General features: G+C 34.7%; 2 protein-coding genes across 2 annotated transcripts in view; both read left to right on the forward strand.

Moving 5' to 3' along the window:
- The first annotated feature begins 799 nt into the window (after positions 1-799).
- On the forward strand, positions 800-3,948 carry LOC131854428 (uncharacterized). The gene is made up of 2 exons (XM_059205548.1): positions 800-1,254; positions 3,327-3,948. The coding sequence occupies exons 1-2, from the start codon at positions 800-802 to the stop codon at positions 3,946-3,948; spliced, it is 1,077 nt and encodes a 358-aa protein (XP_059061531.1).
- A 6,074-nt stretch (positions 3,949-10,022) lies between these two features.
- Positions 10,023-13,649, forward strand: part of LOC131855227 (disheveled-associated activator of morphogenesis 1-like) — a 30,799-nt gene continuing 27,172 nt past the window's right edge. The window contains 2 exon segments of the mRNA XM_059206474.1: positions 10,023-10,166; positions 12,958-13,086. Coding sequence (XP_059062457.1) covers positions 10,089-10,166; positions 12,958-13,086 — 207 coding nt within the window. The 5' untranslated portion in view covers positions 10,023-10,088.

Consider the following 13,649-nt stretch of genomic DNA (forward strand, 5'->3'; position numbering starts at 1 on the left):
GAGCACGCGCGTCCGCCTGCAGAATTAAATATGGACGGCGGTCCCGTGAGCCGGGCCGACGCTTGGAAGAAATGGAAACAACAATTCATCTTATTTTTGAAGGCTTCTGGTGTAGCCTCGGAGCCCTCGAGTGTCCAAGCTAGTCTAATGGTGAATCTCATCGGCCCGGATGGCTTCGATGTTTATCAAACGTTCACATTCGACGAAGACAAGGAGCGAGATGACGTCGCGGTATTGATGAAGAAATTTGATAATTATTTTGGAACAAAGCCGAATGTAACATTGATGAGATATAAGTTTTTTACGCGTAACCAAGATGAAGGGGAATCTATACAACAATACGTCACCGCACTGCGTCTTCTGAGCAAAACATGCGAGTTCACCACCCTGGAAGAGGAGTTGATCAGGGATAGAATCGTCTGTGGAATTCGACATTCCACTGTCAGGGACAGACTGTTGCGGTGCGATGATCTCGACCTAGATAAGGTCATAAAAATTTGCCAAGCGGAGGAGGTGTCCCAGGAGAGCTGCCGTCAGATAGGATCGAGTGGCGACGCGGCACGCGTGGACGCGGTGTCGGCGCGCGGCCGCGGGCGAGTGGCGGCGCGCGGCTGGCCGCGGCGGGCGGCTAGCGGCGCGGCGCGCGGAGCGGCCGTGGGGGCCGGCCGCGGCTGCGCTTGCGCAGCGGACCGCGCGGTCTCCGTGCCGCGCTTGTGGGTCCGCGCGGTGCAGCGACGGCGAGTGCCCCGCGCAACGAGTAAGCTGTTACGTTTGCGGTAATCATGGACACTTCGCGCGCATGTGTAAGTCAAATCATTCTTTTCATAACGCCGGCCGCGGTCGGGCCGGGCGAGTATATGGAGTGGAATGTGATGTGAGTAGTGAACCGGAAGATGATATTTTTTATATTTCGTCCGTCGACTGCAGTGACGATTCAGGGGGCTGGTTTCAAATATTAACGTGCGAAAATGGATATGAAAATTTTAAATTGGACTCGGGGGCCGATTTTAATATAATATCCTTTAGTACATTTTTGAAATTAGGTTTCGATCCGAATATAATTGTAAAAAAGAAACTATCTTTAATATCATACACGCATGATATGATTCCATTAAAAGGAATCTGTACTATACCTTGGTATTATAAAAATATTATTTATAATCTTAAATTTGCTGTAGCGGACATGGAATGTAGCAGCGTGCTGGGACGGAACTCTTGCGAGGAGTTAGGGCTAATCAAGCGTATAATGTCTATTGAACTATCCAACTATAATGACTTATTTAAAGGTTTAGGACGTTTGCCCGGAAAGTATCACATAGTAACTGATAACTCGGTTCCACCTGTCATATGTGCGTCGAGGAAAATTCCTCATGGGTTGCGCGATCGCTTAGCACAGGAACTTAATAAAATGGTAAATTTAGGGGTCATTAGGAAGGTGAGTCATCCAACTCAGTGGGTACATCCTCTGGTGTTGGTGGCGAAAAGGATAATGGAATCAGGGTGTGCTTGGATCCACGGGAACTGAACAGAGCTATTCAGCGTGCTCACTTCCAGTTGCCGACTGTGTCGGAATTAGCGTCTCGCTTACACGGAGCTCGTTACTTTTCAGTTCTTGACGCAAATGCAGGCTTCTGGGCCGTGGTTCTGGATGATGAGAGCGCGGACTTATGCACTTTCAGCACGCCCTTTGGACGGTACCAATTTTTACGTCTACCGTTTGGTATTAATTGCGCATCAGAAGTTTTTCACGCCAAACTACGTCAACACCTGGAAGACCTGGAGGGTGTAGATAATTATGTTGACGATGTAATAGTATGGGGGGAAACTCGGCAGATTCACGATATGAGATTGAGTGCGTTATTAAATAGAGCGAAGGAAATAAACTTAAAATTTAATAAACAGAAATGTAAAATTGGAGTTCAGGAAGTGACTTATCTGGGTCATGTGTTTGATTCTAAGGGAATGAGACCGGATTATAATAAAATTAAAGCCATTAAAGAAATGCAAATACCAAAAGATAAGAAAGATCTCGAGCGGTTCTTAGGGGCAGTAAATTACTTATCAAAATTTATTCCAAATTACTCAGAAGTAGCTATTCCGTTAACAAGTCTATTGCGAAAAGATAATTACTGGCGGTGGGAGGACAGCGAGCAAAGCGCGTTCGATCAACTCAAGGAGTGTGTGTGTGGTGCGGGCGTGCTGGCGCTGTACAACCCGACGCAGCCAGTGCGGTTGTCTGTGGACGCGTCGCGAAACGCGTTGGGCGCAGTTTTGATGCAAGGCGGTCGCCCCGTTGAATACGCTTCCCGTACGCTTACAGATGCGCAAACCCGGTATGCACAGGTGGAAAAAGAGATGTTAGCTATTGTTTTTGGTTGTGAACGATTCCATCAGTACATATATGGGCAAAAGGGCGTCATTGTGGAATCGGATCACAAACCGTTAGAAGGAATATTTAAAAAACCTCTAGCGTCTGTCCCAGCGCGTCTGCAACGTATGTTACTGAAGTTACAGTGTTACGATTTGACAGTAACATACGTGCCAGGAAAATATATGTTTATAGCTGATATGTTGTCTCGTGCGGCGCTTCCCGATCTATATAGTGAAGAAATGCATTCTAATATAACTTACCAGGTGCAAATGATTATTCAAAACATTCCTATTTCAAATGATAAACTCACATTAATAAAGAGAAAAACTAAAAACGATCATGAACTTAATATATTAATAAATGATATAAATTACGGATGGCCTAAACACAAATATAACGTTGCAAATGAAGCAAAGTTATATTGGTCGATAAAAGATGAGCTTTTGATAGTCGACAATGTTATATTTAAACAGGATCAGGTACTTATACCTAAAGAATTAAGAGGAGACCTGTTAAAATTAGTTCACGAAGGGCATTTAGGTATAGATCGGTGCAAGCGGCGCGCGAGGCAAGTTATGTTTTGGCCGAGTATGTCACGTGACATAGAACAGTTTGTGAAGCGATGTCACACCTGTCAGGAGCACTCAAACAGACCTGCTAAAGAGCCAATGCTTCCTATGGAGATTCCAGCTCTGCCGTGGGAAAAGGTCGGCTCCGGCATATTTGAATTTAATCATAAATATTTTCTAATTATTGTTGATTATTATTCTAATTATATAGAAGTATGTAAATTAAACAATTTAACTTCTAACTTAGTCATACAAAACATAAAAAATATTTTTTCACGTCATGGTATACCCAAAGTACTGATAAGTGATAACGGGACTCAGTACACTAGCCGAGAGTTCAAAAATTTTGTTAATGTTTGGGGTTTCAATCACGTGACGTCCTCGCCAAATTACCCGCAGGCGAATGGTAAAAGTGAACGCGCTGTTCAAACTATTAAAATGATTTTAAAGAAGTCTATCAAAAGTAACGGAGATTTTGATTTAGCTCTTCTTAACTATAGAAATACACCTAGGGATGGGTTGAGTTCTCCTGCGCAGTTGCTGATGGGTCGCAGGTTGCGTTGTCAATTGCCAGTACATGAAAACCTATTAAAACCAAAACCTGTCGATCCTTCTGAGTACCGAACTATGTTACATAAACAAAATAACAATAAAATGTACTATGATCAACACAGTAAAACTCTTCCTATGTTAAGAGACGGTGACTCAGTAATCTGTATAGATGGAAAGGTTAGGAGCAGAGGAAAGATAGTGGGGCGCGCTAACACTCCTCGTTCTTACATTGTTAAAAATAGTGTCGGTGCCAGGTATAGGCGAAATCGCCGTCACTTGATTAGGTGTGAAAGTGATCCACAATCAATGCATAGCGACGATGTTAAAGATGAGCAGTATAGCGATGCGTGTGAGTATTCATGTACTAGCAGTGACGAGGCTTCGAATCCTAATAGTGAACAGCTCATCCGCAAAGCTAAAGCAGTAGCTATTCAACGCCTACGGAAAAAATTGTAAAAATAAAATACTATTATCATAAAATACTTTTCATATTATATACATAAATATTTTTTATTTTTCTTATAACGGGTAAATAAGGTGATGGGTTATTTATACAAGTTAGTGTATAAGAAGTATTGTACAATTAAAATATAATACAGTATATTTAAGGAGAGGAAGCGTACCCTTTTGTTATATTCTTTAGAACTTGAGTACATTGTTTGTTTTATATAATTTGGGGGGAGATGTCGTGGGTAATTATAAAGTAAATATATATGTGGGTACTACAGTAATAAAGTAGTTGTTGTTCACACTCGAGGCGTTTCATTACATTCACTACAATCACAATCATCACAAATGATAACGTGATATCCTTAATACTGTTTATGTGAATTAGCCACTTAGGATCAGGTGGGCTGTTGCTTGCTAGCGAATGGCTGAACTGCGGTCACATAAGAAAAGGTAAATCAAAACATATTACTCACCTAGTTTGCAACCTACACATTTTAACGAAGGTAAAAAGTAGAAGTGGATTAATATATACCTGGTAGATCAGCTTTAGTCAGCAAAAAAATTCCCTGATGGGTCAAGGCTGTAGTTGCATAACTGTAAGGTTAGTTTGTGGCCGTGACAAGGGCACGTTAAAAAAAATGGTCAGTTTTTAAGTGGTATAATGATGTGCTATGATCAATGCTAAATGATATACGACGATAAGGCAGTACTGGACAGTCAATAATAAAAGGATGGTGTAGTTGAACCATAATTTTTATTTTATCTATTGTAATAATATTAATGTATTATTATTATAATTATTAGTCACCTTCGTCTGCGTCACATTTTCCTGATTTTGGCCTTGGATTTGGATTGGATTTGGATTTTTATTTTCATTTTTCATTGAAACTCTGCTCATATTAGACGTAGCGTGATGTAATGTAGTAGCCTAAATCCTTTCTTGATAAATGGGCTATCCAACTCTAAAGATATTTTAATTTCGACCCAGGAGTTCTTGAGATTAGCGTATTTAATCAAACATACTCTTCACCGTTATGAAATAAGTATAGATAGAAATATTATATTATTTTTTGTTTATAAAGTCCAAGTTAAATAATCCAAGAAGTAATTTAATATTTTTTTATTAGAAAAGTAACATTTTTGTGATATTTATTGTATAGCATAGCATTAATCACATTCAGACTATATAGATATATTCGTCAATAACACAATGTGTATCGTTACGGAACGTATCGAGTAACAGTGATCGAGTAAATCGATACAAAATATCGAGTTCCATCCGATCTGGCATTAGTTGGTGCGCCACTTTCACCATCCCACTGTACGTGGTAAGGGCTTTGATTTATGTTGCTATAAACCATTCTAGACTGGTTAGTAGTATGGTAGCGACCTATTTATAATGTACATTGTAGAATTGTTGGGTAATAATATAACTGCAGTGAATGGAGTTTCATTTGAAATATGGAAACGACTATGGATCAGTAGATAGAATTTACCTTACGCTCGATCAATTATGAATAAAATAAAATGAAATCCATTACCAGAATCAGAAATTTATAAGGAAGTTTGTATTTAATATACATATGATACTGTTGACATAGTGTTAAAAATGTACAAATAATAGGATTGACAGGCATTGACAGACAAGACAAAAAACAAAATACACTACTAACTACAAATAAAAACATTTGTTAGGTATTAACTTTAACCTTCTGTAAAACTGCTTATGAGTTTAATGTACTTGTCAAGGTAGGTCCTAAAAAGGAGTTGTATCCAGAGCCATAAAACGTAATAAATAAAAAAGTTTATTTTTTCACTACATGAATTTCAAAATGTAGGACAGTGTTGACTATGTCTCCTTATTCCCTCATAATATAAGCTAGTCAATTGCAAAAGTCTTCAAGTGTACAGCTGAAGATGTTTTCGACTCATTGGCGATGAGACAATCAGTCGGAATAGAATCGTTATTTGTTAGATATGGAAGTATTTGTATGTGTTGTTATTTGTATTAACTATACACTAGAAGTAGTCCCTGACTTGCTCTTTGTGACTGATAAATAACTATGATTTCCTCTTCAAATTATACAACGACAATTGTTGAGTTATATAATATTAAATTATAGCACCTATGAATTTGACATGATATACACGGTAACAAACGAAACGACTAAAACTATTAAGTAAATAGATTGATCAAGTTCTTTACGATAATTTCGAGTTACATTCTCACAACTAGTTCTATTATTACATTCAGTTACAGTCTCATTGCAATTCATAAGTTCAGTGTAATTCATCCATAATGTAAGGACTCATTACAATAGCTTGAAAAAAAAATATTACCATCATATTATATAATGGTATACCTAATAACTTTTGCATATTAAAACTGAGTGTTGCCTACAGAGTTAGCTCTAGATTATCTAAATCTCTATATACTGTCAAAAGCAATGCATAAAACTGTAAAAAAAAACATATATACGAATCAACCATGTTTAACAATTTTGTATAGACAACGTGCTTGGTTTTAAAAACAAAATATTGTAATATTATGCCAAAAATTATTTAGCGGAATAAAAAATCAGTACAGATTCAGAAAACTTTAGTAACCACTATATTGTACCAATGAGTATCTTGTTCAGTACAATAATATAATATTAATAATATTTTTTAAGATCCGGTCAGTGCAATTCAGAAACAAAGTTTGGCCACCAAATCAGCTATACATATAGCACCTATATATAGAACTAGACTAGTGCTAAAATCACAAAGATTATGTTTTATCAGGTGCCTTCTGTCTTATTGCACTCGTACTAAAATTGCATATTGTCAATAAGCGCACAGCCTAGCCTAACACTAGGGCTAAAAATATAAATTTAGAGTATAAATTGTATAAGATTTAGTTATATTGACTATATACTGTGGAGAATTTACATGAGAAATTTATATACATATCTTTATTCGCAGCGAACTCAGTAAATAAAGAACAATACTGATGCAAACATATATTGTAATGAACATAAGTATTTGTATTTCCGCAATGGTTAGAAAAATTTGGGAGTCTACTGAATCATTACACCACTGAGGCATACGTAGTAAACACCCAAATATTTGTATCCTGCGAGAATCGAACTCGCGACAATGCGAAGAAAGACAATGTACTAAATCTATTTGCCACCGAGGCCGTCGATAATAATAGACTCTTGCTTAATATACTATTGATTGATACTGAATAGTGAGAATAAAATATATATCCCACTTTAAATTAATGGCATTCACATTAGTGGTTCTATAAGCTGTTGGGTGTGGTGTTTTAAACAAGGCGTCGGAACTAATGGAAAGTGCTAGTAGTCACTTTAATAGATACTTATATAAATAACGGCTTTTAATATTATTTAATTTATTGTACTGTAGTATCATTATAAGCTTTTATTTCCACCACCCAACAATGCCTCTCAGTCATTCAAAGGTTCAGGAAGAAATTCCTCATTTAGTATTATGTCATGTCATTCCTCTCCTTCCTTTGTAATGAGTCTGCCTTTGTACTAAATTTATTTTTAACATTGTGATGTCTTTTTATATTAAGATTTACTATTTTTATATTAATGTTTACTATGCAAATAGACGTTTTATAAGTAGTATATGTAAATTATTTTTATTCGTGTTTAGTATTGCCACAGATAATATAATATTTATTTATTTCTACGCCTTTTTTTATTTCTCTAGTTCATTCTAGCGCTATCTACCACATTATGTCTTCTCTAACCAAAGGTTGTCTGGAAGTGATTGCTTATGCGATAAGACCGCCTTTTGTACCTTATTACTACTGTTTATGTTCTTTGTAATTTACTTCTGGTGTAACAATGAGTAAATAAATAAATAAACAATAATTTTATTATATTATTTTATTTCTAAGTTATTGTTATTCTAAGACTGTCAGCCAAATAGAAATAGTACAAAAATGCATTATAGGGCATTGAAATGGAGGTGGAGAGGAAGGTATGGAAGCATGATATCTTAATCCTCAGGTCCCCGTTTCAGGCGTCACATTGATTCGGGTATGAACGTGATGTTTATACTGTATATAATAGGCGACGTTACCACGTCACCAAGCTGCCCGTCAGCTGGTTGGCCATTCCAGTTAGAAAATAATCAGTGATTGCAGATGTAGGGTCAGCCCTATCATTGCTGAAACTAGTTTTGTACGAATGGAAAGCGTAGTGATGTCGGTCATGCGATACATAATTTACCAGAGAGATGAGCGTTTTCGGACCACGTGTACGATTCGCGAAATTATTCACTTGTTTTCTCTAAAATTCTAGGTGTACTTACATAGTGTTTGATGAGATACGTTTTTTATGTAATTCTGATATTGTATAACTTTCTTTTCGTTGATATAAAAATAACAGAAAAGTTTTATTGCATACCGACTTCTTCTAGATTTGTTTTGGTACCTATATTCGTCTATCGTGATTTATGAGATAACATATTTGATTTAAATTGTAAATATATGCATTTCATTAATAAATCATATACATTTTTGTAAAATGTATTTATTATATTTGGGATAATGAAACCTAATAAAATAGAAGCAGTTGCATACACGTTTTGATCCACTATCAATTATTTAAAGATTTCATAGATAATATTAATATTGTTATATTTATTTTTATAAAAACGATAAACTCAAGTTTGAATACTGAGTATGTATATTGGTGAATAGCCCATACTAAAACAGTACCTTTTATATAGTTTTTCTCTAGTATTTTACATAAATGCATCGGTACCACAATACCTATAGTTAAAGATACTGCCGTCAGTTAAAATTTTGTTAATTAAATTATAATTCCAACAATATTGAGTCGCATAAATAAAAATTTCCTGTCTGTTTCGAACATATGCCCATGAAATAGTAAACTACTGGCTAAGTATTTACATTAGAGTTCAAACGTTATTGTTTGATTGGCCCCTTGAAATCATCACAAGTTAACAATGTTGGGTCAACAGCAATTGAAACGCACAATAGTTCAATCGAGATACATCAAAATATAACAATGAGGGCAGTTAAGACTGCTTTGAGATTTGGAAACATTGCAACACACCTTGAGCAATGTTAAGCTCTTTTGAAAAGGTAGTGTGGCATTTTGATAAGGTCATAGGGTATCAAAAATTTTACTGTATAAAAAATAAAGCTAATTAAATATCCATTATACTGCTGATCAAATAGAAATATCAGTCATGATCAAACCAGTTAGTGCGCTGTGTCATTCCACAATTGGGCGTTCGCGAGAGGAACCTATTCTGAACCAGTATTGTGCTACCATTTAGGTTCTAAAGTGTGAAATTACCAGCCATGCGGTGACTAACATCGTGATACCTAGTGAACCAATTTATCAATATAGTCCTTACAATACCAATAGAATACGAAACTTGTTCTGCGAGTGAGAACTCAATTTTGTTTGAAATATTGGGATGATTATCATACTTTGTAATCTATGGTAAAAGAAGATAGTCAGTTTGGAAGTGCTTCTTCCTATAGATGATCTAAGTACTCATGACGTTGGACTGGCATCTTATCACTTATAGTTAGGGGTGAATGAAGAAATTGTTTCCAATAAGACTTTTAATGTCAAATTTTATACATTCAGAGATTGAATCGAGAGTATTGTATTTTGTTGACTGACTGATGTGTTTGTGTATTTAATTTTAGTTTTGTTGTTAATATTACTGTGCTTTGTGCATGTGTATGCCTTAAACGTAAATAAAAAAATATCTATCTATCTATATGGGGATACAAATTTCCCAATTTTAGACGGATACACATATGTAACAAGGTCAAAGGTTTGTCCAACCTTCCAGTATCGACAGAAAGAACGTCACAAGATAAAGTTTACGAGCCCTTTTGTTATATAATTAAACGATATTTAATTGTTGATCGAATTAGAGCGGGAGAATACGTCTCCATAAATGGACGGAAGTAGTTAACGATGACAGACAGTAAGTGGTCGTCTCGATTGTGACATATTGTCTTACGTGCTAGCGTTATGCACTCGCTCTATTTAATTAGTATTTACACGCCGTTTACTACAGTTGAAGTGTCTTATTGATTGCAATATTGAGTGTTGTTTGTTAATTGTAGATGAAACGACATGAAACGTGCTAGTACGAAAAAGAAAGATAGTAAAAGATTTCATTTCTCGCTACGCAAAAAGGATTTAGCAGCTAGCGTAAGTGTCTAACATACCTAATTAACTAAATAGATAGATATTTATCCTTATCAATTTATTTGTATAGATATCGTATATATACCTACTCGTAGGTATGATGTATTTACAGAGATGTATTGTTTTCTGAAACGGTTAATACTGACGAAATATTGTACAGTATTTTTCTGTCGTATTATTTTTCAAAGTTCATCATTTATTTTTATCATAACTATTGTTAACTGTAACGTATACAGTGATATATCTTTTACAAATATTTGATAAATGACGTTTAGGAATTGCAATATCAAAATTATGCAATGCAATATTAATCGCGAGATAATATAATGGTACAAAACAGCCGAGTTTAGTGTTAAATATCGTAGATGTTAGGGTTATTAATAAAGGCAATGTCTTTATGTTCATAAATATAATTGTACTGGCGCCCGAGACGTCCACTGCAGTGAAGTCATCGACGGAAATAATGCTCCTTATGAGCTCCTTATTAGTGTTTTAAGGACTTGAGGGTTAACACTTACAATAATTTGTTTAAAATAATAAAACAGTCGAATATTGGGATTTCTTTATATATTCATACTGTAAGAAACATTGTGCATTATAATATTGATAACAAGTTTAAAGAATATCAAAATGTTATATTACAGAATTTTTGAAGATGCTCTTCTACTATTACATATTCTGTATCTGTACTTAATCTTAAACGTATAGAAAAGATTTAATACGAAATATGTATTTGCAAATCACAATTTTTTGTAAAAATCTGTCGTGATGCCTTAGATATAAGATTATATGGTGTGGAAATGGGTAAGGCGTAGTATTTTAGAATCAAATGCAGATAAATCAGTATATTTTCAGGCATAAATAATGATTGATTGCATATACATAGTTATCGTAGTTTCCTGTGAAACACAACTATGTATAATATACTTATCCAATGCTTTGCGCTTTTCCTCGGAAAACACCCTATGGAAACATTTTAAGAGTGAAACCGTAAAATAACATTCATGTAAGCTGTATGGGAATTTAATACTATTCAGTTTGAGCTGAGGCGCTGTAACAATCACGCAGCACTCACCCTGAAGAAGTTTTTTTACAAATTAACATCCAATTAGAATTCAATATTTATAGTTAAGATAGTCATTGTCTGTCTGATCAGCTAATAATATAAATTGTAACATACAGCTCGTGTTTATTTGAGATGTCTTTACTAGTCAACCCTGAGCGAGGAGACATGTTGACAGTTCGAAGAATTGTGTGAGGAGCCGCCCAAAGGTTGAAATTGTGCAATGACTCACAAGTGGTTTATTTAATATTTATCTCTTATGTGACACTGACAACTATCATTGTTTAATGTAATATAATATATAGAGTTACACGCGTCTTTGTCTGCTTTTTTTGGATAACAGATAGCTTGTATGTGTCTCCTTGATACAATGTATCTAATACCAAATTTAATTACGATCAGTACTCCAGTTTTTTACGTAATCTGATATTTAAATATTAATATACATTGAATTGCTTTTTAATGCAATATTGAATAATGAACACTTTAAATAAAGAATATGTAGGTATATTCTTTTATCTGTGCAACTAGTTAATTTGTGCTGTCGTTGACTCTGACAGATAATCATATTCGTCTTAAATTTCTATACAATTATGTTTATGGGCGTTAATATTCCCTGAGAGGTTAATATGGTTTATAACCTCCAAATATTAAATTGGAAATGATTTTTATAGGCTTTGGTACATTTGTGCCTATTGTCTTAGTACATATAAAAATAAGATAAAATGAAATTCTTTATTAAGATAAAATAACTTATGAACGCAAATAAAAGTTTTATCTATCTATCTATCCGTGTATCTATATGACAGAGCGGATTACGGATTTCAGAGATTACTGTCACTTTTCATAAATTTAATATTTTTTACTACATAAATAATTATGAAATGAATTTTTTAAGATAACTCATAAAATAAATAAATTTTATGTGTACAGTATCTTATTAACTGCATTTTAAAATTATTTCAAGTTTCACATGTTCGTTTACTTTCTGATTGCCGAAAATAAAGTCATATAGTTAATTGAATTTGTATGAATACATATACAACATTATTGTTAATTATACCAACGAGATAAAATGTTACGTTGATGTTCAATTACTTATTATATCCATTGTACATAATGAATATTCGTCTGTCTGACATTATTCGATTGCTTGTTGCCATATTGGGTTACATTTGCTTTACTATTTTTGGAAGTCACTCATTGCTTTCTTCCTCGTTTATTTTTAGCATTGTCAATGTATTTAAATTGAGAGGTCCGGTTTCGAACTTTCGGATTTTTTCCGCAGGTACATGAACTGTGTTTTTGCGTAGTTTAATATACATTATTTATTATCAAGTGTGTTGAATAATATATTTTTTATATGTTAATATTATAAACGCGGAAGCGTGTCTATGTGTCTGTTTGTTAACTTTTTAGACAATGGAATGGATTTTAACTAAGTTGGGTGTTAAGACAGGAGATAGGTTATTATTTTAAAAAAAGCAGAAACCTAATTTAGATATTTGATATAAATATCTGAAATTGATTTCTATTTAAATTAGAATTAAGGTCTTACTAATAAGTTGACGAATCGACATTTATTTGGATTCGTATATAAAAGATTTTTGTATTAAAATGATCTTATCTCCATGAAAAACTTGTTCAAGTTGTTTCTTGTCTATATATCTTTACAACGTTACTATCTCAGAGCTAGATACATTTGATTAATTTAAAAAAATCTTGTTCTAGAATGATGAGCCGCCGGAGATTACATACTGCGTGGTGGGCGGCGATGGTGGTCTGGCACTGCAGGCCGTCACACCCACGCACCCCATGCCCCCACAAGAGGAGTTGGACGCTAAGTTTGCCGAGCTGGTGGTAAGTGTCATTGAACTTTGTAGTACGTAGAGAAGGCGCGTCTTAAAACAGGAGAGCACGGGACTCAATTTGACCCTTAATTTTTTGTTTAGGTGACCTACTATGAGTAATTACGTAGTGTGTGCGAATTATATGTACTCGTATACTAACTGCCCATCCTGCAACCGCAAACGTATGCTAACATATATAAATTTAAACCGAATCTTCTCTTTATGTGTATGGAGATTTTTATATCTATTTATTTTCCGTATGATTGATCCGTGTTACCTGCCCGCGCCTTCGTCCCGTCGTGAAATTTAACTTTTTAAATGAAAGTAGATAAAGTTTCTTTGATAAAAGTAGCATAAGTTACTCCTATAACATTTGCTATCTGAGAATGAAAGTTTCGTCAAAATCGGTTCAGCCGTTTCAGAGATTAGCAACAACAAACTGAAACAGTCGGCAAACATTTTATTAATAAAATTTTTGACGTATTTAGTGAAAAGCTGTTAATTTGATATTACAAACGGATACAACAATTTTATTTATTTGTATTGATTACGTACTGACGAAAGCTTAAGAAC

The sequence above is a fragment of the Achroia grisella genome, unplaced genomic scaffold, assembly GCF_030625045.1.
Source record: "Achroia grisella isolate CSIRO2021 unplaced genomic scaffold, CSIRO_AGI_Agris_v1 utg1062, whole genome shotgun sequence".
Classification (NCBI taxonomy): Eukaryota; Metazoa; Arthropoda; class Insecta; order Lepidoptera; family Pyralidae; genus Achroia; species Achroia grisella.